General features: G+C 43.4%; 1 protein-coding gene across 1 annotated transcript in view; it reads right to left on the reverse strand.

The window, feature by feature from the left end:
• The window catches only part of LOC311121082 (circadian locomoter output cycles protein kaput-like), a 26,728-nt gene extending 5,306 nt beyond the window's left edge, over positions 1–21,422 (reverse strand). The window contains exons 1-15 of the mRNA XM_084195612.1: positions 21,367–21,422; positions 19,428–19,576; positions 19,054–19,145; positions 18,081–18,170; positions 17,683–17,803; positions 17,277–17,390; positions 14,367–14,485; positions 9,122–9,204; positions 8,471–8,577; positions 6,830–6,977; positions 3,953–4,031; positions 1,768–1,915; positions 1,557–1,663; positions 1,034–1,156; positions 343–501 (exon numbers count right to left, since the gene is read on the reverse strand). Of these exons, the coding sequence (XP_084051738.1) occupies positions 343–501; positions 1,034–1,156; positions 1,557–1,663; positions 1,768–1,915; positions 3,953–4,031; positions 6,830–6,977; positions 8,471–8,577; positions 9,122–9,204; positions 14,367–14,485; positions 17,277–17,390; positions 17,683–17,803; positions 18,081–18,170; positions 19,054–19,145; positions 19,428–19,576; positions 21,367–21,398 (1,671 nt within the window). The 5' untranslated portion in view covers positions 21,399–21,422. The remainder of the gene's footprint in view (positions 1–342; positions 502–1,033; positions 1,157–1,556; positions 1,664–1,767; positions 1,916–3,952; positions 4,032–6,829; positions 6,978–8,470; positions 8,578–9,121; positions 9,205–14,366; positions 14,486–17,276; positions 17,391–17,682; positions 17,804–18,080; positions 18,171–19,053; positions 19,146–19,427; positions 19,577–21,366) is intronic.
• Positions 21,423–22,288: the final 866 nt, after the last annotated feature.

The raw sequence follows: 22,288 nt of genomic DNA on the forward strand, positions 1-22,288 counted from the left end.
TATATATATCCTACCTGTATGCCTGGGAGCTGTACTCTGTGTAGTTGGTCCTGTATAGGGTCTATATATATATATATCCTACCTGTATGCCTGGGGGCTGTACTCTGTGTAGTTGGTCCTGTATAGGGTCTATATATATATCCTACCTGTATGCCTGGGGGCTGTACTCTGTGTAGTTGGTCCTGTATAGGGTCTATATATATATATCCTACCTGTATGCCTGGGGGCTGTACTCTGTGTAGTTGGTCCTGTATAGGCTCTATATATATATCCTACCTGTATGCCTGGGGGCTGTACTCTGTGTAGTTGGTCCTGTATAGGGTCTATATATATATATCCTACCTGTATGCCTGGGGGCTGTACTCTGTGTAGTTGGTCCTGTATGGCTCTGAGTTCATCCTGCTGTCTCTGGATGTTGGCCTGAATCATCCTGGTTCTCTGTTCTAGCTGGTCCTTTAAGTGCTGCATAGCATTCACCTGGGCTGACAACTCTAGCACCGGCTGGGGTAAGAGAGAGAGAGAGAGAGAGAGAGAGAGGGAAACAGAGAGAGAGCGAGAGAGAGAGAGAGAGAGAGAGAGAGAGAGAGAGAGAGAGGAGGGGGAGGGAGGGAGACAGAGAGAGAGAGAGAGAGAGAGAGAGAGGGAGGGAGAGAGAGAGAGAGAGAGAGAGACAGAGACAGAGAGAGAGAGAGAGAGAGAGAGAGAGAGAGAGAGAGAGAGAGAGAGAGAGAGAGAGAGAGAGAGAGAGAGAGAAAAAAAAAAGAGAGATTGTTGCCACCATGTTATACGACCAGCAAGCAGCGTCAGGCTACAATAGGTTCTGATGTCTGACATACTAGTACTGAATGGCTGTAGGATCGTCACACTTTAGGGATCTGTCCCAAACAGCACCCTATTCACTATTTAGTACACTACATTTGACCAGGACCCATAGGGCTAAGTCAAAAGTAGTGCACTATATAGGGAAAAGAGTTCCGTTTGGGATGCTGCCTTGGATAGATGGTGAGTAGGGTAGATAGATAGTGTTTCTCACCTGGACGTTTGGCTGTAGTTGTTGTTGTTGTTGTTGGTGTTGCTTTGGTTGTTGGTGATGTTGTGGTTGTATCACAGGATGGACGGGAGCCACACTGTGTCCCGTGGTCTGAGAACTCATAGACTACACACACACACACACACACACACACACGTACACACACAAACACAGATACACACACACACACACACACACACAGATACACACACACACACACACACACACACACACACACACACACACACACACACACACACACACACACACACACACAGACAACAGATAAAGATAGGGTGTGAGTTTGATTCAGTTGCAGTTGATTCAGAGTCGAATCAATTTAGATTCTTCACAGGTTGAATTGGACCTGGTCATCTCCTACTCCTCCACAACAGATTCCATTCATTATGTATTTAATAGGACCTGTTGGACTCGCCCAATCGCCAGTCAAAACAAACGTCCTTATTTTTTTGGTTCTGTCTAATCACTTTTCTGTCCTGTTGCATTCTGTCCAATCAGATCTCACCTGGCTGCTGATGGAGGAGCGTCTCTGTGATGTCATCTCGATGGTGGAGGCAGCATGTGACTGACGAGGGGGCGTGGCCATGTCCATGTGGAGCTTGGAAGCTGTTGCTATGGAGACAGAGAGATCCCATTATAGTCAGAGATACCGATGTGTGTCTGTGTGTGTGTGTACGTGTGAGTGGTCTGCGATGTGTGTGTGTGTGTTCTCTTACAGGTACAGGTGTTGTCTGAGATGTGTGAGGAGGTCTTGTGTGAGGATAGGGAGGTGGAAGAGGGGGTCCGGCTACGATCAAAGCGTTCCAGAGCATCTTTTAGGCTGGAGACCGTGTTGAGCTGAGACTCAGATCCACTGTCTTGACTCTGCTTGAGGGAGGAGGAGAGGGAACGAATCAGAATGGAGTTAGATATGTAGCTACCACTTAGCCAGTCATAGTTATATTAATAAGGGATATAGCTACCACTTAGCCAGTCATAGTTATATTAATAAGATATATATAGCTACCACTTAGCCAGTCATAGTTATATTAATAAGAGATATGTAGCTACCACTTAGCCAGTCATAGTTATATTAATAAGAGATATGTAGCTACCACTTAGCCAGTCATAGTTATATTAATAAGAGATATATAGCTACCACTTAGCCAGTCATAGTTATATTAATAAGAGATATGTAGCTACCACTTAGCCAGTCATAGTTATATTAATAAGAGATATGTAGCTACCACTTAGCCAGTCATAGTTATATTAATAAGAGATATATAGCTACCACTTAGCCAGTCATAGTTATATTAATAAGATATATGTAGCTACCACTTAGCCAGTCATAGTTATATTAATAAGATATATATAGCTACCACTTAGCCAGTCATAGTTATATTAATAAGATATATGTAGCTACCACTTAGCCAGTCATAGTTATATGAATAAGATATATATAGCTACCACTTAGCCAGTCATAGTTATATTAATAAGATATATATAGCTACCACTTAGCCAGTCATAGTTATATTAATAAGAGATATGTAGCTACCACTTAGCCAGTCATAGTTATATTAATAAGATATATATAGCTACCACTTAGCCAGTCATAGTTATATTAATAAGATATATATAGCTACCACTTAGCCAGTCATAGTTATATTAATAAGATATATATAGCTACCACTTAGCCAGTCATAGTTATATTAATAAGGGATATATAGCTACCACTTAGCCAGTCATAGTTATATTAATAAGGGATATATAGCTACCACTTAGCCAGTCATAGTTATATTAATAAGATATTTTGTAGCTACCACTTAGCCAGTCATAGTTATATTAATAAGATATTTTGTAGCTACCACTTAGCCAGTCATAGTTATATTAATAAGATATTTTGTAGCTACCACTTAGCCAGTCATAGTTATATTAATAAGATATATATAGCTACCACTTAGCCAGTCATAGTTATATTAATAAGAGATATATAGCTACCACTTAGCCAGTCATAGTTATATTAATAAGATATATATAGCTACCACTTAGCCAGTCATAGTTATATTAATAAGAGATATGTAGCTACCACTTAGCCAGTCATAGTTATATTAATAAGAGATATGTAGCTACCACTTAGCCAGTCATAGTTATATTAATAAGATATATATAGCTACCACTTAGCCAGTCATAGTTATATTAATAAGATATATATAGCTACCACTTAGCCAGTCATAGTTATATTAATAAGAGATATGTAGCTACCACTTAGCCAGTCATAGTTATATTAATAAGAGATATGTAGCTACCACTTAGCCAGTCATAGTTATATTAATAAGAGATATGTAGCTACCACTTAGCCAGTCATAGTTATATTAATAAGATATATATAGCTACCACTTAGCCAGTCATAGTTATATTAATAAGAGATATATAGCTACCACTTAGCCAGTCATAGTTATATTAATAAGATATATATAGCTACCACTTAGCCAGTCATAGTTATATTAATAAGATATATATAGCTACCACTTAGCCAGTCATAGTTATATTAATAAGGGATATAGCTACCACTTAGCCAGTCATAGTTATATTAATAAGAGATATGTAGCTACCACTTAGCCAGTCATAGTTATATTAATAAGGGATATATAGCTACCACTTAGCCAGTCATAGTTATATTAATAAGAGATATATAGCTACCACTTAGCCAGTCATAGTTATATGAATAAGATATATATAGCTACCACTTAGCCAGTCATAGTTATATGAATAAGATATATATAGCTACCACTTAGCCAGTCATAGTTATATTAATAAGAGATATATAGCTACCACTTAGCCAGTCATAGTTATATTAATAATGAAGAGGGAAACACCACATCAATATGGTGAGAAAGGCAACAACACCAGTAAATGTCTCACCTTGTCCACAGTTACCTCAGGGGGGGGCTCTTCAATGATACCCAGCTCTCTACGCTGCTCTGCTCTCACCTCCGCATAGCTACACAGAGAACAGAACAAGTCACCTCCCCATAGTTACACAGAGAACAGAACATGTCACCTCCCCATAGTTACACAGAGAACAGAACATGTCACCTCCCCATAGTTACACATAGAGACAGAGAACAGAACAAGTCACCTCCCCATAGTTACACAGAGAACAGAACATGTCACCTCCCCATAGTTACACAGAAAACAGAACATGTCACCTCCCCATAGTTACACAGAGAGACAGAGAACAGAACAAGTCACCTCCCCATAGTTACACAGAGAGACAGAGAACAGAACAAGTCACCTCCCCATAGTTACACAGAGAGACAGAGAACAGAACAAGTCACCTCCCCATAGTTACACAGAGAGACAGAGAACAGAACAAGTCACCTCCCCATAGTTACACAGAGAGACAGAGAACAGAACAAGTCACCTCCCCATAGTTACACAGAGAGACAGAGAACAGAACAAGTCACCTCCCCATAGTTACACAGAGAGACAGAGAACAGAACAAGTCACCTCCCCATAGTTACACAGAGAGACAGAGAACAGAACAAGTCACCTCCCCATAGTTACACAGAGAGACAGAGAACAGAACAAGTCACCTCCCCATAGTTACACAGAGAGACAGAGAACAGAACAAGTCACCTCCCCATAGTTACACAGAGAGACAGAGAACAGAACAAGTCACCTCCCCATAGTTACACAGAGAGACAGAGAACAGGACCAGAGAAGTCACCTCCCCATAGTTACACAGAGAGACAGAGAACAGAACAAGTCACCTCCCCATAGTTACACAGAGAGACAGAGAACAGAACAAGTCACCTCCCCATAGTTACACAGAGAGACAGAGAACAGAACAAGTCACCTCCCCATAGTTACACAGAGAGACAGAGAACAGAACAAGTCACCTCCCCATAGTTACACAGAGAGACAGAGAACAGAACAAGTCACCTCCCCATAGTTACACAGAGAGACAGAGAACAGAACAAGTCACCTCCCCATAGTTACACAGAGAGACAGAGAACAGAACAAGTCACCTCCCCATAGTTACACAGAGAGACAGAGAACAGGACCAGAGAAGTCACCTCCCCATAGTTACACAGAGAGACAGAGAACAGGACCAGAGAAGTCACCTCCCCATAGTTACACAGAGAGACAGAGAACAGAACAAGTCACCTCCCCATAGTTACACAGAGAGACAGAGAACAGAACAAGTCACCTCCCCATAGTTACACAGAGAGACAGAGAACAGAACAAGTCACCTCCCCATAGTTACACAGAGAGACAGAGAACAGAACAAGTCACCTCCCCATAGTTACACAGAGAGACAGAGAACAGAACAAGTCACCTCCCCATAGTTACACAGAGAGACAGAGAACAGAACAAGTCACCTCCCCATAGTTACACAGAGAGACAGAGAACAGGACCAGAGAAGTCACCTCCCCATAGTTACACAGAGAGACAGAGAACAGAACAAGTCACCTCCCCATAGTTACACAGAGAGACAGAGAACAGAACAAGTCACCTCCCCATAGTTACACAGAGAGACAGAGAACAGAACAAGTCACCTCCCCATAGTTACACAGAGAGACAGAGAACAGAACAAGTCACCTCCCCATAGTTACACAGAGAGACAGAGAACAGAACAAGTCACCTCCCCATAGTTACACAGAGAGACAGAGAACAGAACAAGTCACCTCCCCATAGTTACACAGAGAGACAGAGAACAGAACAAGTCACCTCCCCATAGTTACACAGAGAGACAGAGAACAGAACAAGTCACCTCCCCATAGTTACACAGAGAGACAGAGAACAGAACAAGTCACCTCCCCATAGTTACACAGAGAGACAGAGAACAGAACAAGTCACCTCCCCATAGTTACACAGAGAGACAGAGAACAGAACAAGTCACCTCCCCATAGTTACACAGAGAGACAGAGAACAGGACCAGAGAAGTCACCTCCCCATAGTTACACAGAGAGACAGAGAACAGGACCAGAGAAGTCACCTCCCCATAGTTACACAGAGAGACAGAGAACAGAACATGTCACCTCCCCATAGTTACACAGAGAGACAGAGAACAGGACCAGAGAAGTCACCTCCCCATAGTTACACAGAGAGACAGAGAACAGAACATGTCACCTCCCCATAGTTACACAGAGAGACAGAGAACAGGACCAGAGAAGTCACCTCCCCATAGTTACACAGAGAGACAGAGAACAGAACAAGTCACCTCCCTATAGTTACACAGAGAGACAGAGAACAGAACATGTCACCTCCCCATAGTTACACAGAGAGACAGAGAACAGGACCAGAGAAGTCACCTCCCCATAGTTACACAGAGAGACAGAGAACAGGACCAGAGAAGTCACCTCCCCATAGTTACACAGAGAGACAGAGAACAGGACCAGAGAAGTCACCTCCCCATAGTTACACAGAGAGACAGAGAACAGAACAAGTCACCTCCCCTTAGTCTCACCAGTCGGCCTATTCTGGGTCCAGGAAACCGTCCCTCACAATATTATTATTTTTCTCTATTCCTTTATTCAAATTGCAAGGATTTATTCTGTTGTTCATTTCAAATAAAATATGTTATGCCTTAAAGAAATTCCAATAATTTATAGTCAGATTTTAGTAGTATATAGATGATCAATTGTGTAGTCCAATCTTACTCGACAACGGTGTGTGTAGAGAACCATATGCACATTTAAACCAATCCGTTTTAACCATAACCATAGCATTGTCCCCCTACCTGACGACGGTGTGTAATCCGTTTTAAACATAACCATAGCATTGTCCCCCTACCTGACGACGGTGTGTGTGCAGACGATGAACTCAGGCCTGGAGTTCCACTGGTGGTAGGTGATGTAGTAATGAGTCTGGAGCCAGATCCACTGTTGACCCTTGGTCAGGAATCTGTAGTAACATGACTTCCCTTTCCCATACTGCATCACTAGACAGAGAGGAGAGGTCAGGAACCTGTAGTAAAATGAATTCCCTTTCCCATAATGCATCACTAGACAGAGAGGAGAGGTCAGGAACCTGTAGTAACATGAATTCCCTTTCCCATAATGCATCACTAGACAGAGAGGAGACGTCATGAACCTGTAGTAACATGAATTCCCTTTCCCATAATGCATCACTAGACAGAGAGGAGACATCAGGAACCTGTAGTAACATGAATTCCCTTTCCCATAATGCATCACTAGACAGAGAGGAGACATCAGGAACCTGTAGTAACATGAATTCCCTTTCCCATAATGCATCACTAGACAGAGAGGAGACATCAGGAACCTGTAGTAACATGACTTCCCTTTCCCATAATGCATCACTAGACAGAGAGGAGACATCAGGAACCTGTAGTAAAATGAATTCCCTTTCCCATAATGCATCACTAGACAGAGAGGAGAGAGGAGACGTCAGGAACCTGTAGTAACATGAATTCCCTTTCCCATAATGCATCACTAGACAGAGAGGAGACATCAGGAACCTGTAGTAACATGAATTCCCTTTCCCATAATGCATCACTAGACAGAGAGGAGACATCAGGAACCTGTAGTAAAATGAATTCCCTTTCCCATAATGCATCACTAGACAGAGAGGAGACATCAGGAACCTGTAGTAAAATGAATTCCCTTTCCCATAATGCATCACTAGACAGAGAGGAGACATCAGGAACCTGTAGTAACATGACTTCCCTTTCCCATAATGCATCACTAGACAGAGAGGAGACATCAGGAACCTGTAGTAACATGAATTCCCTTTCCCATAATGCATCACTAGACAGAGAGGAGACATCAGGAACCTGTAGTAACATGAATTCCCTTTCCCATAATGCATCACTAGACAGAGAGGAGATGTCATTAACCTGTAGTAACATGAATTCCCTTTCCCATAATGCATCACTAGACAGAGAGGAGACATCAGGAACCTGTAGTAAAATGAATTCCCTTTCCCATAATGCATCACTAGACAGAGAGGAGACATCAGCAACCTGTAGTAAAATGAATTCCCTTTCCCATAATGCATCACTAGACAGAGAGGAGAGGTCAGGAACCTGTAGTAAAATGAATTCCCTTTCCCATAATGCATCACTAGACAGAGAGGAGAGGTCAGGAACCTGTAGTAACATGAATTCCCTTTCCTATTATGCATCACTAGACAGAGAGGAGACATCAGGAACCTGTAGTAATATGAATTCCCTTTCCCATAATGCATCACTAGACAGAAAGGAGACATCAGGAACCTGTAGTAACATGACTTCCCTTTCCCATAATGCATCACTAGACAGAGAGGAGAGGTCAGGAACCTGTAGTAACATGACTTCCCTTTCCCATAATGCATCACTAGACAGAGAAGAGAGGTCAGGAACCTGTAGTAAAATGAATTCCCTTTCCCATAATGCATCACTAGACAGAGAGGTGTGTGTGTGTGTGTGTAACTCACAGTGTTCGTGACACTTGGCCAGTGTCTCCAGGTCGTCTACATGATAGTAGTCATACCCCGACGTCCCCAGAACCTCAAATGGAAGGTAGCCTATGATTGGTGGAGCCCTGGAGGGAGGAAATACCATCATCAGTTACCAAGCCTGCTTATTAACATAATACCACTAGAGGGTGTGTTTGTGTGTGTGTGTATGTGTGTGTGTGGTATTTCAGGTTTGTGGTGTGTCAGGTCAACTGAGGACAACGAGTGGTTCACTTTGAGGCCAAACCATCTAATTAGATAGAATTAATTACCTGTGGTCTAGCAACAAGAACTTATATTACAGACTGTGTTACCTGTGGTCTAGCAACAAGAACTTCTATTACAGACTGTGTTACCTGTGGTCTAGCAACAAGAACTTCTATTACAGACTGTGTTACCTGTGGTCTAGCAACAAGAACTTCTATTACAGACTGTGTTACCTGTGGTCTAGCAACAAGAACTTCTACTACAGACTGTGTTACCTGTGGTCTAAGACTGTGTTACCTGTGGTCTAGCAACAAGAACTTCTATTACAGACTGTGTTACCTGTGGTCTAGCAACAAGAACTTCTACTACAGACTGTGTTACCTGTGGTCTAGCAACAAGAACTTCTACTACAGACTGTGTTACCTGTGGTCTAGGAATAAGAACTTCCACTCTAGGCTGTGTCGGGAGGTGAACTCTTCATTGGGCTCTGCCACTGTACACATCTCCTATGGAGGGATAGACAACAAGATAGATATCAATATATATTGCATAGAATATAGATAATTGAATATAGATAGACAATATATACTATCAGTGGCCAGTTTATTAGGTACACCCATCTAGTACCGGGTCTGACCCCCCCTTTGCCTACAGAACAGCCTGAATTCTTCGGGGAATTGATTCTACAAGGTGTCGGAAACGTTCCACAGGGATGTTGGTCCATGCTGACGCGATGGCATCAGGCAGTTGCTGCTGATTGGACGGCGGTACATTCCTGCTGCGAACAGCCCGTTCCACTTCATCCCAAAGATGCTGTATTGGGTTGAGGTCTGGAGACTGCGCAGGCCACTAAAGTAAAATGAAATCGCTACTGTGTTCCAGGCGATGTTTTTCCACTCCTCAGTTGTCCAGTGTTGGTGATGGCGTGCCCACTGGAGCCGCTTCTTCTTGTTTTTAGCTGATAGGAGTGGAACCCGGTGTGGTCGTCTGCTGCAATAGCCCATCCGTGACAAGGACTGATGAGTTGTGCGTTCCGAGATGCCGTTCTGCAAAGCACTGTTGTACTGCTCCGTTATCTGTCTGTTTGTGGGCCGCCTGTTAGCAGAATTCTACCATTCTCCTTCAACTAGTTATTTTCGCCAACAGGACTGCCGCAGACTGGATGTTTGTCGCACCATTCTCGGTAAACCCTAGACACCGTCGTGCGTGAAAAGCCCAGGTGGGTGGCCGTTTCTGGGATACTGGATCCGGCGCGCCTGGCACCGACGATCATACCTCAAAGTCGCTTAGGTCACTCGTTTTGCCCGTTCCAACGTTCAATGGAACAGTAACTGAATGCCTTGATGCCTGTCTGCCTGGTTTAAATAGCAAGCCACGGCCACGTGGCTCACTGTCTGTAAGAGAGATCCATTTTCTTGAACGGGGTGGTGTACTTAATAAACTGTCCGGTGAGTGCAAAATATGCAGGTGAAATAGACAGTGTAGCTTTGTTGTGTTTCATACTGTAGGTTAAATAGGATTTACCGTCAATTTCTACTTATTTATTTTCTGATTTCTTGTTACTCCATTGTGTGTGTGTGTGTGTGTGTGTGTGTGTGTGTGTGTGTGTGTGTGTGTGTGTGTGTGTGTGTGTGTGTGTGTCTGTGTGTGTGTTAGTGCTGAGCGATTAACCAAAATGTTTGTAAGTTTGGGTCATTTAAACAACTAAACTACCGTTCAAAAGTTTGGGGCCACTTAGAAAAAAATGTGTCCATTAAAATAACATCAAATTGATCAGAAATACAGTGTAGACATTGTTAATGTTGTAAATGGCTATTGTAGCTGGAAACGGCTGATTTTTTATGGCATATCTACACAGGCGTACAGAGGCCCATTATCAGCAACCATCAGTCCTGTGTTCCAATGGCACGTTGTGTTTGTGCTAATCCAGGTTTATCATTTTAAAAGGCTAATTGATCATTAGAAAACCCTTTTGCAATTATGTTAGCACAGCTGAAGACTGTTGTGCTGATTAAAGAAGCAATAAAACTGGCCTTCTTGAGACTAGTTGAGTATCTGGAGCATCAGCAATTGTGGGTTCGATTACAGAATCAAAATGTCCAGAAACAAATAACTTTCTTCTGAAACTCGTCAGTCTATTCTTGTTCTGAGAAATTAAGGCTATTCCATGCGAGAAATTGCCAAGAAACTGAAGATCTCGTACAACGCTGTGTACTACTCCCTTCACAGAACAGCGCAAACTGGCTCTAACCAGAATAGAAAGAGGAGTGGGAGGCCCCGGTCCACAACTGAGCAAGAGGACAAATACATTAGAGTGTCTAGTTTGAGAAACAGACGCCTCACATGTCCTCAACTGGCAGCTTCATTAAATAATACCCGCAAAACACCAGTCTCAACGTCAACAGTGAAGAGGCGACTCCGGGATGCTGAACTTCTAGGCAGAGTTGCAAAGAAAAAGCAATATCTCAGACTGGCCAATAAAAAGAAAATATTAAGATGGGCAAAAGAACACAAACACTGGACAGAGGAAGATTGGAAAAAAGTGTTATGGACAGACTAATCGAAGTTTGAGGTGTTCGGATCACAAAGAAGAACATTTGTGAGACGCAGACCAAATGAAAAGATGCTGGAGGAGTGCTTGATGCCATCTGTCAAGCATGGTGGAGGCAATGTGATGGTCTTGGGGTGCTTTGGTGGTGGTAAAGTGGGAGATTTGTACAGGTTAAAAGGGATCTTGAAGAAGGAAGGCTATCACTCCATTTTGCAACACCATGCCATACCCTGTGGACGGCGCTTGATCGGAGCCAATTTCCTCCTACAACAGGACAATTACCCAAAGCACCGCAATAACTATTTAGGGAAGAAGCAGTCAGCTGGTATTCTGTCTATAATGGAGTGGCCAGCACAGTCACCGGATATCAATCCTATTGAGCTGTTGTGGGAGCAGCTTGACCGTATGGTACGTAAGAAGTGCCCATCAAGCCAATCCAACTTGTGGGAGGTGCTTCAGGAAGCATGGGGCAAAATCTCTTCAGATTACCTCAACAAATTGACAACTAGAATGCCAAAGGTCTGCAAGTCTGTAATTGCTGCAAATTGAGGATTCTTTGACAAAAGCAAAGTTTGAAGGACACAATTATTATTTCTATTAAAAATCATTATTTCTAACCTTGTCAATGACTACATTTCCTATGTATTTTGCTATATTTCCTATTCAAACTCATTTCCTGTATGTTTTCATGGAAAACAAGGACATTTCTAAGTGACCCCAAACTTTTGAACGGTAGTGTAATTGACCGACGTTGGTTCAATTATTTGAATTCCATTTCGTTCAATTTTTTTCTGTGAGCTCAATGCATAGTTTCCCTCGAGATACTGTTCATTCAGAAATTATTCAGACCTCTTGACTTTTTCCACATTTTGTGACGTTACAGCCTTATTCTAAAATGGATAAAATTATTTTTTTCCCTCATCAATCTACACACAATACATAACGACAAAGAGAAAACAGGTTTTTTGACATTTTTGATAACTTATATGTATATATATATACCTTATTTATATAGTATTCAGACCCTTTGCTATGAGACTCAAAATTGAGCTCAGGTGCATCCTGTTTCCATTGATCATCCTTGAGATGTTTCTACAACTTCATTGGAGTCCACCTGTGGTAAATTCAATTTATTGGACATGATTTGGAAAGGCACACACCTGTCTATATAAGGTCCCACAGTTGACAGTGCATGTCAGAACAGAAACCTAGCCATGAGGTCAAATAAATTGTCCGTAGAGCTCCGAGACAGGATTGTGTCGAGGCACAGGTCTGGGGAAGGGTACCAAAACATTTCTGCAGCATTGAAGGTCCCCAAGAACACAGTGGCCTCCATCATTCTTAAATGGAAGAAGTTTGGAACCACCAAGACTGTTCCTAGAGCTGGCCGCCCGGCTAAACTGAGCAATCGGGGGAGAAGGGCCTTGGTCAGGGAGGTGACCAAGAACCCGATGGTCACTCTGACAGAGCTCTAGAGTTCCTCTGTGGAGATGGGAGAACATTCCAGAAGGACAACCATCTCTGCAGCATTCCACCAATTAGGCCTTTATGGTAGAATGGCCAGATGTAAGCCACTCCTCAGTAAAAGGCACAGGACAGACTGCTTGGAGCTTGCCAAAAGGCACCTAAATGACTCTGATCATGAGAAACAAGTTCTCTGGTCTGATGAAACCAAGATTTAACTCTTTGGCCTGAATGCCAAGCGTCCCCTCTGGAGGAAACCTGGCACCATCGCTACGGTGAAGCATGTCAGGATCGAGGGAAAGATGAACGGAGCAAAGTACAGAGAGCTCCATTGATGAAAACCTGTTCCAGAGTGCTCAGGACCTCAGACTGGGGCGAAGGTTCACCTTCCAACAGGACAACGACCCTAAGCACACAGCCAAGACAACGCAGAAGTGGCTTCGGGACAAGTCTCCGAATGTCCTTGAGTGGCCCAGTCAGAGCCCGGACTTGAACCCGATCGAACATCTCTGGAGAGACCTGAAAATAGCTGTGCAGCGACACTCCCCATCCAACCTGACAGAGCTTGAGAGGATCTGCAGAGACAATTGGGAGAAACTCCCCAAATACAGGTGTGCCAAGCTTGTAGCGTCATACCCAAGAAGACGCAAGGCTGTAATCGCTGAGTAAAGGGTCTGAATACTTATGTAAATGTGATATTTCCGGGGGGTCTTTTGTTGATAGATTTGCTAAAATTTCTAGAAACCTGTTTTTGCTTTGTCATTAGGGGGTATTGTGTATAGATTGATGAGGGGAAAAAACGATTTAATCAATTTTAGAATAAGGCTGTAACGTAACAAAATGTGGAAAAAGTCAAGGGGTCTGAATACTTTCCAAATGTAAATCAGATCAAGCCCAAACTGTGCACTGTAGTAAGGAGTTGTAGTTTTCAATAGGCCAATATTCTACATAGTTTAGTGCAGAAAACTTGGTAAATAACTACATTGACCATAATCCATTGCGGGGCCTACTTGTCCAGAGACGGAGAGAGAAGAGAGAAGAACGTGTGATCAAGAGGGATAGAGAGCAGTTGCTTCGTGAGGTTCCTCTACCTGGAAATACATGATCTAAGTGATTGATAGCTGGTATTCAGCAGTCATAAAAGTCTGCCTTATTTACTTTGAAGAACTACTAAAATAGTGATTTAGTCAGACAGCAGCTCTATAGAGATGAGATGATGACTTGGCATGAAATAATAAAGTCATCAAATAAAACTAATGGAATATACAGAACTTAAATATTTTATTTTATTAAAGTAATGTGAATAAATGATGGTTAATAAGTGATAAGCATTAATGGACAGTCACTACCATCATGGGACTTGTATTGATTGTTTTATTCTGTGTTGTTACAGCATTCAACCCACATAATGCATTGTGCATTTAATGTCTAAAAATAATTTTTCATTAATCGAATCGAAACTGAACTGAACTCAAGAAGCACTAATTGTGTGTGTGTGTGTGGTGTGTGTGTGTGGTGTGTGGTGTGTGTGTGTGGTGTGTGGTGTGTGTGTGGTGAGTGTGTGGTGTGTGGTGTGTGTGTGTGTGGTGTGTGTGTGTGGTGTGTGGTGTGTGGTGTGTGTGTGGTGTGTTTGTTTCTGTGTGTGCGTCTCACCTTGATGAACTGTGGTTTAGCCAGCCTGACCGTGGCTACGAAGCAGACCAGGTCATCAAAGGCAGGTTGTAGGGATCTCTGTAACACTCCTGCTAAACCATTCCTGGTGGTGTTGGGGACTAGAGAGAGGAGAGGAGAGTTAGGGGTTGTAGGGATCTCTGTAACACTCCTGCTAAACCATTCCTGGTGGTGTTGGGGACTAGAGAGAGGAGAGGAGAGTTAGGGGTTGTAGGGATCTCTGTAACACTCCTGCTAAACCATTCCTGGTGGTGTTGGGGACTAGAGAGAGGAGAGGAGAGTTAGGGGTTGTAGGGATCTCTGTAACACTCCTGCTAAACCATTCCTGGTGGTGTTGGGGACTAGAGAGAGGAGAGGAGAGTTAGGGGTTGTAGGGATCTCTGTAACACTCCTGCTAAACCATTCCTGGTGGTGTTGGGGACTAGAGAGAGGAGAGGAGAGTTAGGGGTTGTAGGGATCTCTGTAACACTCCTGCTAAACCATTCCTGGTGGTGTTGGGGACTAGAGAGAGGAGAGGAGAGTTAGGGGTTGTAGGGATCTCTGTAACACTCCTGCTAAACCATTCCTGGTGGCGTTGGGGACTAGAGAGAGGAGAGGAGAGTTAGGGGTTGTAGGGATCTCTGTAACACTCCTGCTAAACCATTCCTGGTGGCGTTGGGGACTAGAGAGAGGAGAGGAGAGTTAGGGGTTGTAGGGATCTCTGTAACACTCCTGCTAAACCATTCCTGGTGGTGTTGGGGACTAGAGAGAGGAGAGGAGAGTTAGGGGTTGTAGGGATCTCTGTAACACTCCTGCTAAACCATTCCTGGTGGTGTTGGGGACTAGAGAGAGGAGAGGAGAGGAGAGTTAGGGGTTGTAGGGATCTCTGTAACACTCCTGCTAAACCATTCCTGGTGGTGTTGGGGACTAGAGAGAGGAGAGGAGAGTTAGGGGTTGTAGGGATCTCTGTAACACTCCTGCTAAACCATTCCTGGTGGTGTTGGGGACTAGAGAGAGGAGAGGAGAGGAGAGGAGAGTTAGGGGTTGTAGGGATCTCTGTAACACTCCTGCTAAACCATTCCTGGTGGTGTTGGGGACTAGAGAGAGGAGAGGAGAGTTAGGGGTTGTAGGGATCTCTGTAACACTCCTGCTAAACCATTCCTGGTGGTGTTGGGGACTAGAGAGAGGAGAGTTAGGGGTTGTAGGGATCTCTGTAACACTCCTGCTAAACCATTCCTGGTGGTGTTGGGGACTAGAGAGAGGAGAGGAGAGTTAGGGGTTGTAGGGATCTCTGTAACACTCCTGCTAAACCATTCCTGGTGGTGTTGGGGACTAGAGAGAGGAGAGGAGAGTTAGGGGTTGTAGGGATCTCTGTAACACTCCTGCTAAACCATTCCTGGTGGTGTTGGGGACTAGAGAGAGGAGAGGAGAGTTAGGGGTTGTAGGGATCTCTGTAACACTCCTGCTAAACCATTCCTGGTGGTGTTGGGGACTAGAGAGAGGAGAGGAGAGGAGAGGAGAGTTAGGGGTTGTAGGGATCTCTGTAACACTCCTGCTAAACCATTCCTGGTGGTGTTGGGGACTAGAGAGAGGAGAGGAGAGTTAGGGGTTGTAGGGATCTCTGTAACACTCCTGCTAAACCATTCCTGGTGGTGTTGGGGACTAGAGAGAGGAGAGGAGAGTTAGGGGTTGTAGGGATCTCTGTAACACTCCTGCTAAACCATTCCTGGTGGTGTCGGGGACTAGAGAGAGGAGAGGAGAGTTAGGGGTTGTAGGGATCTCTGTAACACTCCTGCTAAACCATTCCTGGTGGTGTTGGGGACTAGAGAGAGGAGAGGAGAGTTAGGGGTTGTAGGGATCTCTGTAACACTCCTGCTAAACCATTCCTGGTGGTGTTGGGGACTAGAGAGAGGAGAGGAGAGTTAGGGGTTGTAGGGATCTCTGTAACACTCCTGCTAAACCATTCCTGGTGGTGTCGGGGACTAGAGAGAGGAGAGGAGAGTTAGGGGTTGTAGGGATCTCTGTAACACTCCTGCTAAACCATTCCTGGTGGTGTTGGGGACTAGAGAGAGGAGAGGAGAGTTAGGGGTTGTAGGGATCCTGCTAAACCATTCCTGGTGGTGTTGGGGACTAGAGAGAGGAGAGGAGAGTTAGGGGTTGTAGGGATCTCTGTAACACTCCTGCTAAACCATTCCTGGTGGTGTTGGGGACTAGAGAGAGGAGAGGAGAGTTAGGGGTTGTAGGGATCTCTGTAACACTCCTGCTAAACCATTCCTGGTGGTGTTGGGGACTAGAGAGATGAGAGGAGAGGAGAGGAGAGTTAGGGGTTGTAGGGATCTCTGTAACACTCCTGCTAAACCATTCCTGGTGGTGTTGGGGACTAGAGAGATGAGAGGAGAGGAGAGGAGAGTTAGGGGTTGTAGGGATCTCTGTAACACTCCTGCTAAACCATTCCTGGTGGTGTTGGGGACTAGAGAGAGGAGAGGAGAGTTAGGGGTTGTAGGGATCTCTGTAACACTCCTGCTAAACCATTCCTGGTGGTGTTGGGGACTAGAGAGAGGAGAGGAGAGTTAGGGGTTGTAGGGATCTCTGTAACACTCCTGCTAAACCATTCCTGGTGGTGTTGGGGACTAGAGAGAGGAGAGGAGAGGAGAGGAGAGGAGAGGAGAGGAGAGGAGAGGAGAGGAGAGGAGAGGAGAGGAGAGGAGAGGAGAGGAGAGGAGAGGAGAGGAGAGGAGAGGAGAGGAGAGGAGAGGAGAGGAGAGGAGAGGAGAGGAGAGGAGAGGAGAGGAGAGGAGAGGGCGTTACCATGACTAGAGGTCAGAACAGATGATCTAACTAACAGTTGTTTCTTTTGATCTACGACTGGTAAAACAAGACCAGTTTTCTTCTCTAATGCAAACAGACGCTCACCGTCGTTCAGCGACTTGAAGTTGCCGATGAATTTGACGTGTTCGTAGACGGGAGGTTCTTTAGGGTCGATGGTTCCTCTCAACACATGGCAACAAAACTCCAGCTGGTTCTTGGCTAAAATAAAATAAAAACAATCACAATTAAAATATCAAATACAACGAACACCACCCTTAACTACAGTGCAATAATTTCTCAAAAAAACATTGGAGTGTTTACAGACTTTTACAAATACAACATGGGATATATATATTTACACAGCACTGCAGCATTGTGCAGTACAAAGAAGATTATCGCTCGTCTACTTCGACAGCAGTGTAAACAAGTGATCTGATTGGACAGCAGTGTATAAGGAGCGATCTGATAGGCCAGCAGCCAGTAAGGTGGCATGTGACTGGGTGTAACTCACTCTTGAGGTACTCTGGTCCAAGGCTCTCGGAGTCGGAGGGGTGTGTGGAGAGGGCCTTGTACACCTCAGAGTGTTCGTTCAGAGGGAGGAAGTTTAACAGGTTCTGGTCCTGCAGGTCCGACTGGGGAACACCCACACACAACATGTTGAACTCAACACGACTGAGGAAGGTGTAGACACATTTAATTGAACACTTTCAAACATTTTAACTAGGAAACTAATAAGAAACGAATTGGAATTAGTCAATTGGTATCAGGTAATTCAGCTCTAAGCTGCTATTATTGGCACTATGCATCGTCTCAACCAATTGTAAATAAACGCTTCTCTCCCTATATCCAATTGTAATCGTCCTACTAATCGAAACACACCCCCCCGTACACACAGACAGTCCTACTCACCGGCAGGTGTTCCAGTAAGGAGGTAACACTCTCAGAGACATAGATGATGTTCCCGTCTGTCATTATTGCTATGAAGAACCCATCCAGAGCCTGCAACAAAACACAACATTACACTTGAGTTAATATGACTGTGACCAGGCTGTCATTATTAGTGTGAAGAACCCATCCAGAGCCTGCAACAATACACAGTTGTTTAGATCATGTGATTGTAACCGATCACTCATTCAATACGGTGGTAGTAGAACGCTATCAAAGTAGCAGTATGGTGATAGCAAGAATATGATCTGCAAAACAAAGAAAACCTAGGGGGAGATGAACTGTTCTCTGTTTGAATGATGATCATGTATACCCTATGCCTGTCAACTCTGCTCCAACTGTTAATGGTGGAAAGCTCCCATCTCTGTAGTAGTAGTAGTAGTAGTAATAGTACGCAAATACTGGAGTAGTAGTAATAGTAGGGGGGGGGGGGGGTACTGTATTAGTATTATAAATAGTAGGGTGGTACTGTGGTAGTAGTAGTAATAGTAGGGTAATACTATAGTAGTATTAGTAATAGTAGGTTAGTACTGTAGTAATAGTAGTAGTAGTAGTAGTAGTAGTAGTAGTACTGTAGTAGTATTAGTAATAGCAGTGTAGTACTGTAGTAGTAATAGTAGAGTAGTACTGTAGTAGTATTAGTAATAGTAGAGTAGTACTGTAGTATTATTAGTAATAGTAGGGTAGTACTGTAGTAGTATTAGTAATAGTAGGGTAGTACTGTAGTATTAGTAATAGTAGGGTAGTACTGTAGTAGTAGTAGTAGTAGTAGTAGTAGTATTAGTAATAGTAGAGTAGTACTGTAGTATTATTAGTAATAGTAGGGTAGTATTGTAGTAGTATTAGTAATAGTAGGGTAGTACTGTAGTATTAGTAATAGTAGGGTAGTACTGTAGTAGTAGTAGTAGTAGTAGTAGGGTAATGTTGTGTATCTCACCTCAAGCATGAGCTGGGTGAACTCCTCGTTGCTAAGGAACGGAGGTTTCCAGTCCTGTCTGATCTCACTGGACTCAGACTGAGCAGCGATCTCTGTTAGAGACACATACACATTATAGTGTTTAGAAATATACATCCGAATACACCATTTATACAATACAGTCAACTTCTGATCCTGATAGGAGCATATCACTATTTGCTCCTCATATCTTCAATGCAGATTCCTCAATAATGCATGTAGTCATGACATTACTTAAGAATAATTTACATTTCAATTATATGTCCATGACTCTCACAAGCAACATTTCTGTTTGTTTACATTCATCACAACAACAGGAAGTAGAAACAGAAAGTGGTGGTAAAGGGGGTGGGTACCGTTGTGTTTACACAGGAAGTCGATGCTCTTCTGCAGGATGGTGGACTTGTCCATCTTGCGTGTGACGCCAGGCAACATGGTCCCCAGCTCCTTGATCAGGACGTTGAACTGGTCTCGTCTCTTCTTCTCTGATTTGTTACGGGACACGCTGTGGATTACAATAGATTACAGATTAGATTACAATGGAATATACTTTAAAAAGCCCTTTCAATCTACAGTCTCACTGAATGGCAACGTGTCTCACCTGTTTCAGCTAATCAGGGCCTTAGTGATTAGTTGGTTATGTGAATCAGCTGCCTGTTAGTCCTGTTTCAGCTAATCAGGGCCTTAGTGATTAGTTGGCTATGTGAATCAGCTGCCTGTTAGTCCTGTTTCAGCTAATCAGGGCCTTAGTGATTAGTTGGTTATGTGAATCAGCTGCCTGTTAGTCCTGTTTCAGCTAATCAGGGCCTTAGTGATTAGTTGGTTATGTGAATCAGCTGCCTGTTAGTCCTGTTTCAGCTAATCAGGGCCTTAGTGATTAGTTGGTTATGTGAATCAGCTGTTTGTTAGTTGTGATATGAGGTCATGGTAGTGATGGTAGTTGTGATATGGAGGTCATGGTAGTGATGGTAGTTGTGATATGGAGGTCATGGTAGTGATGGTTGTTGTGATGAGGTCATGGTAGTGATGGTAGTTGTGATATGGAGGTCATGGTAGTGATGGTAGTTGTGATATGAGGTCATGGTAGTGATGGTAGTTGTTATATGAGGTCATGGTAGTGATGGTAGTTGTGATATGGAGGTCATGGTAGTGATGGTAGTTGTGATATGGAGGTCATGGTGGTGATGGTAGTTGTGATATGGAGGTTATGGTAGTGATGGTAGTTGTGATATGGAGGTCATGGTAGTGATGGTAGTTGTTATATGAGGTCATGGTAGTGATGGTAGTTGTTATATGAGGTCATGGTGGTGATGGTAGTTGTGATATGGAGGTCATGGTGGTGATGGTAGTTGTTATATGAGGTAATGGTGGTGATGGTAGTTGTGATATGAGGTCATGGTAGTGATGGTAGTTGTTATATGAGGTCATGGTGGTGATGGTAGTTGTGATATGGAGGTCATGGTGGTGATGGTAGTTGTTATATGAGGTAATGGTGGTGATGGTAGTTGTGATATGAGGTCATGGTAGTGATGGTAGTTGTGATATGGAGGTCATGGTGGTGATGGTAGTTGTGATATGGAGGTCATGGTAGTGATGGTAGTTGTGATATGGAGGTCATGGTAGTGATGGTAGTTGTTATATGAGGTAATGGTGGTGATGGTAGTTGTGATATGAGGTCATGGTAGTGATGGTAGTTGTGATATGGAGGTCATGGTGGTGATGGTAGTTGTGATATGGAGGTCATGGTAGTGATGGTAGTTGTGATATGGAGGTCATGGTAGTGATGGTAGTTGTGATATGGAGGTCATGGTGGTGATGGTAGTTGTGATATGGAGGTCATGGTAGTGATGGTAGTTGTGATATGGAGGTCATGGTAGTGATGGTAGTTGTTATATGAGGTCATGGTAGTGATGGTAGTTGTTATATGAGGTCATGGTGGTGATGGTAGTTGTGATATGGAGGTCATGGTAGTGATGGTAGTTGTTATATGAGGTAATGGTGGTGATGGTAGTTGTGATATGAGGTCATGGTAGTGATGGTAGTTGTGATATGGAGGTCATGGTAGTGATGGTAGTTGTTATATGGAGGTCATGGTGGTGATGGTAGTTGTGATATGAGGTCATGGTAGTGATGGTAGTTGTGATATGGAGGTCATGGTGGTGATGGTAGTTGTGATATGGAGGTAATGGTAGTGATGGTAGTTGTGATATGGAGGTCATGGTAGTGATGGTAGTTGTTATATGAGGTCATGGTAGTGATGGTAGTTGTTATATGAGGTCATGGTAGTGATGTCACCGTTTTGCTCTGTCCTTCTCATCTTCTTCCATCAACCCATCGAAGACGCTAGAATCATCCCTGAGAAAGGAAGAGGCAACATCATAGCAATAATAACATTATTACATTGTAATAACAATAATTATATGAAAATAGTTATCATTATTATAATATTTAACAATGAGAGAGAAAGAGAGAGTGAGAGACAGACAGAGAGATTGGAAGAGAGAGAGAGAGAGAGAGAGAGAGAGAGAGAGAGGGGGGGGGGGAGAGAGAGAGAGAGAGAGAGAGGGAGAGAGAGAGAGAGAGAGAGAGAATAAACCACTTCTCCAATCTTTTTGGCCCTATAACAAACAAACAGCAAAAACATATCCATTATAAAATACAAATCTTAGAACCAACTATTAAAACTACCAGAAACCACTGGATTCTCCAATTACATTGAATGAACTACAGGACAAAATACAAACCCTCCAACCCAAAAAGGCCTGTGGTGTTGATGGTATCCCCAATGAAATGATAAAATATACAGACCACAAATTCCAATTGGCTATACCTAAACTCTTTAACATCATCCTTAGCTCTGGCATCTTCCCTAATATTTGGAACAAGGACTGATCACCCCAATCCACAAAAGTGGAGCCAAATTTGACCCCAATAACTACTGTGGGATATGCGTCAACAGCAACCTTGGGATAATCCTCTGCATTATCATTAACAGCAGACTCGTACATTTCCTCAGTGAAAACAATGTACTGAGCAAATGTCAAATTGGCTTTATACCAAATTACCGTACGACAGACCACGTATTCACCCTGCACACCTTAATTGACAAACAAACCAACCAAAACAAAGGAAAAGTCTTCTCATGCTTTGTTGATTTCAAAAAAGCTTTTGACTCAATTTGGCATGAGGGTCTGCTATACAAATTGATGGAAAGTGG

The sequence above is a fragment of the Coregonus lavaretus genome (assembly GCF_964263955.1).
Source record: "Coregonus lavaretus genome assembly, contig: HAP1_SCAFFOLD_5318, whole genome shotgun sequence".
In the NCBI taxonomy this organism is placed as follows: Eukaryota; Metazoa; Chordata; class Actinopteri; order Salmoniformes; family Salmonidae; genus Coregonus; species Coregonus lavaretus.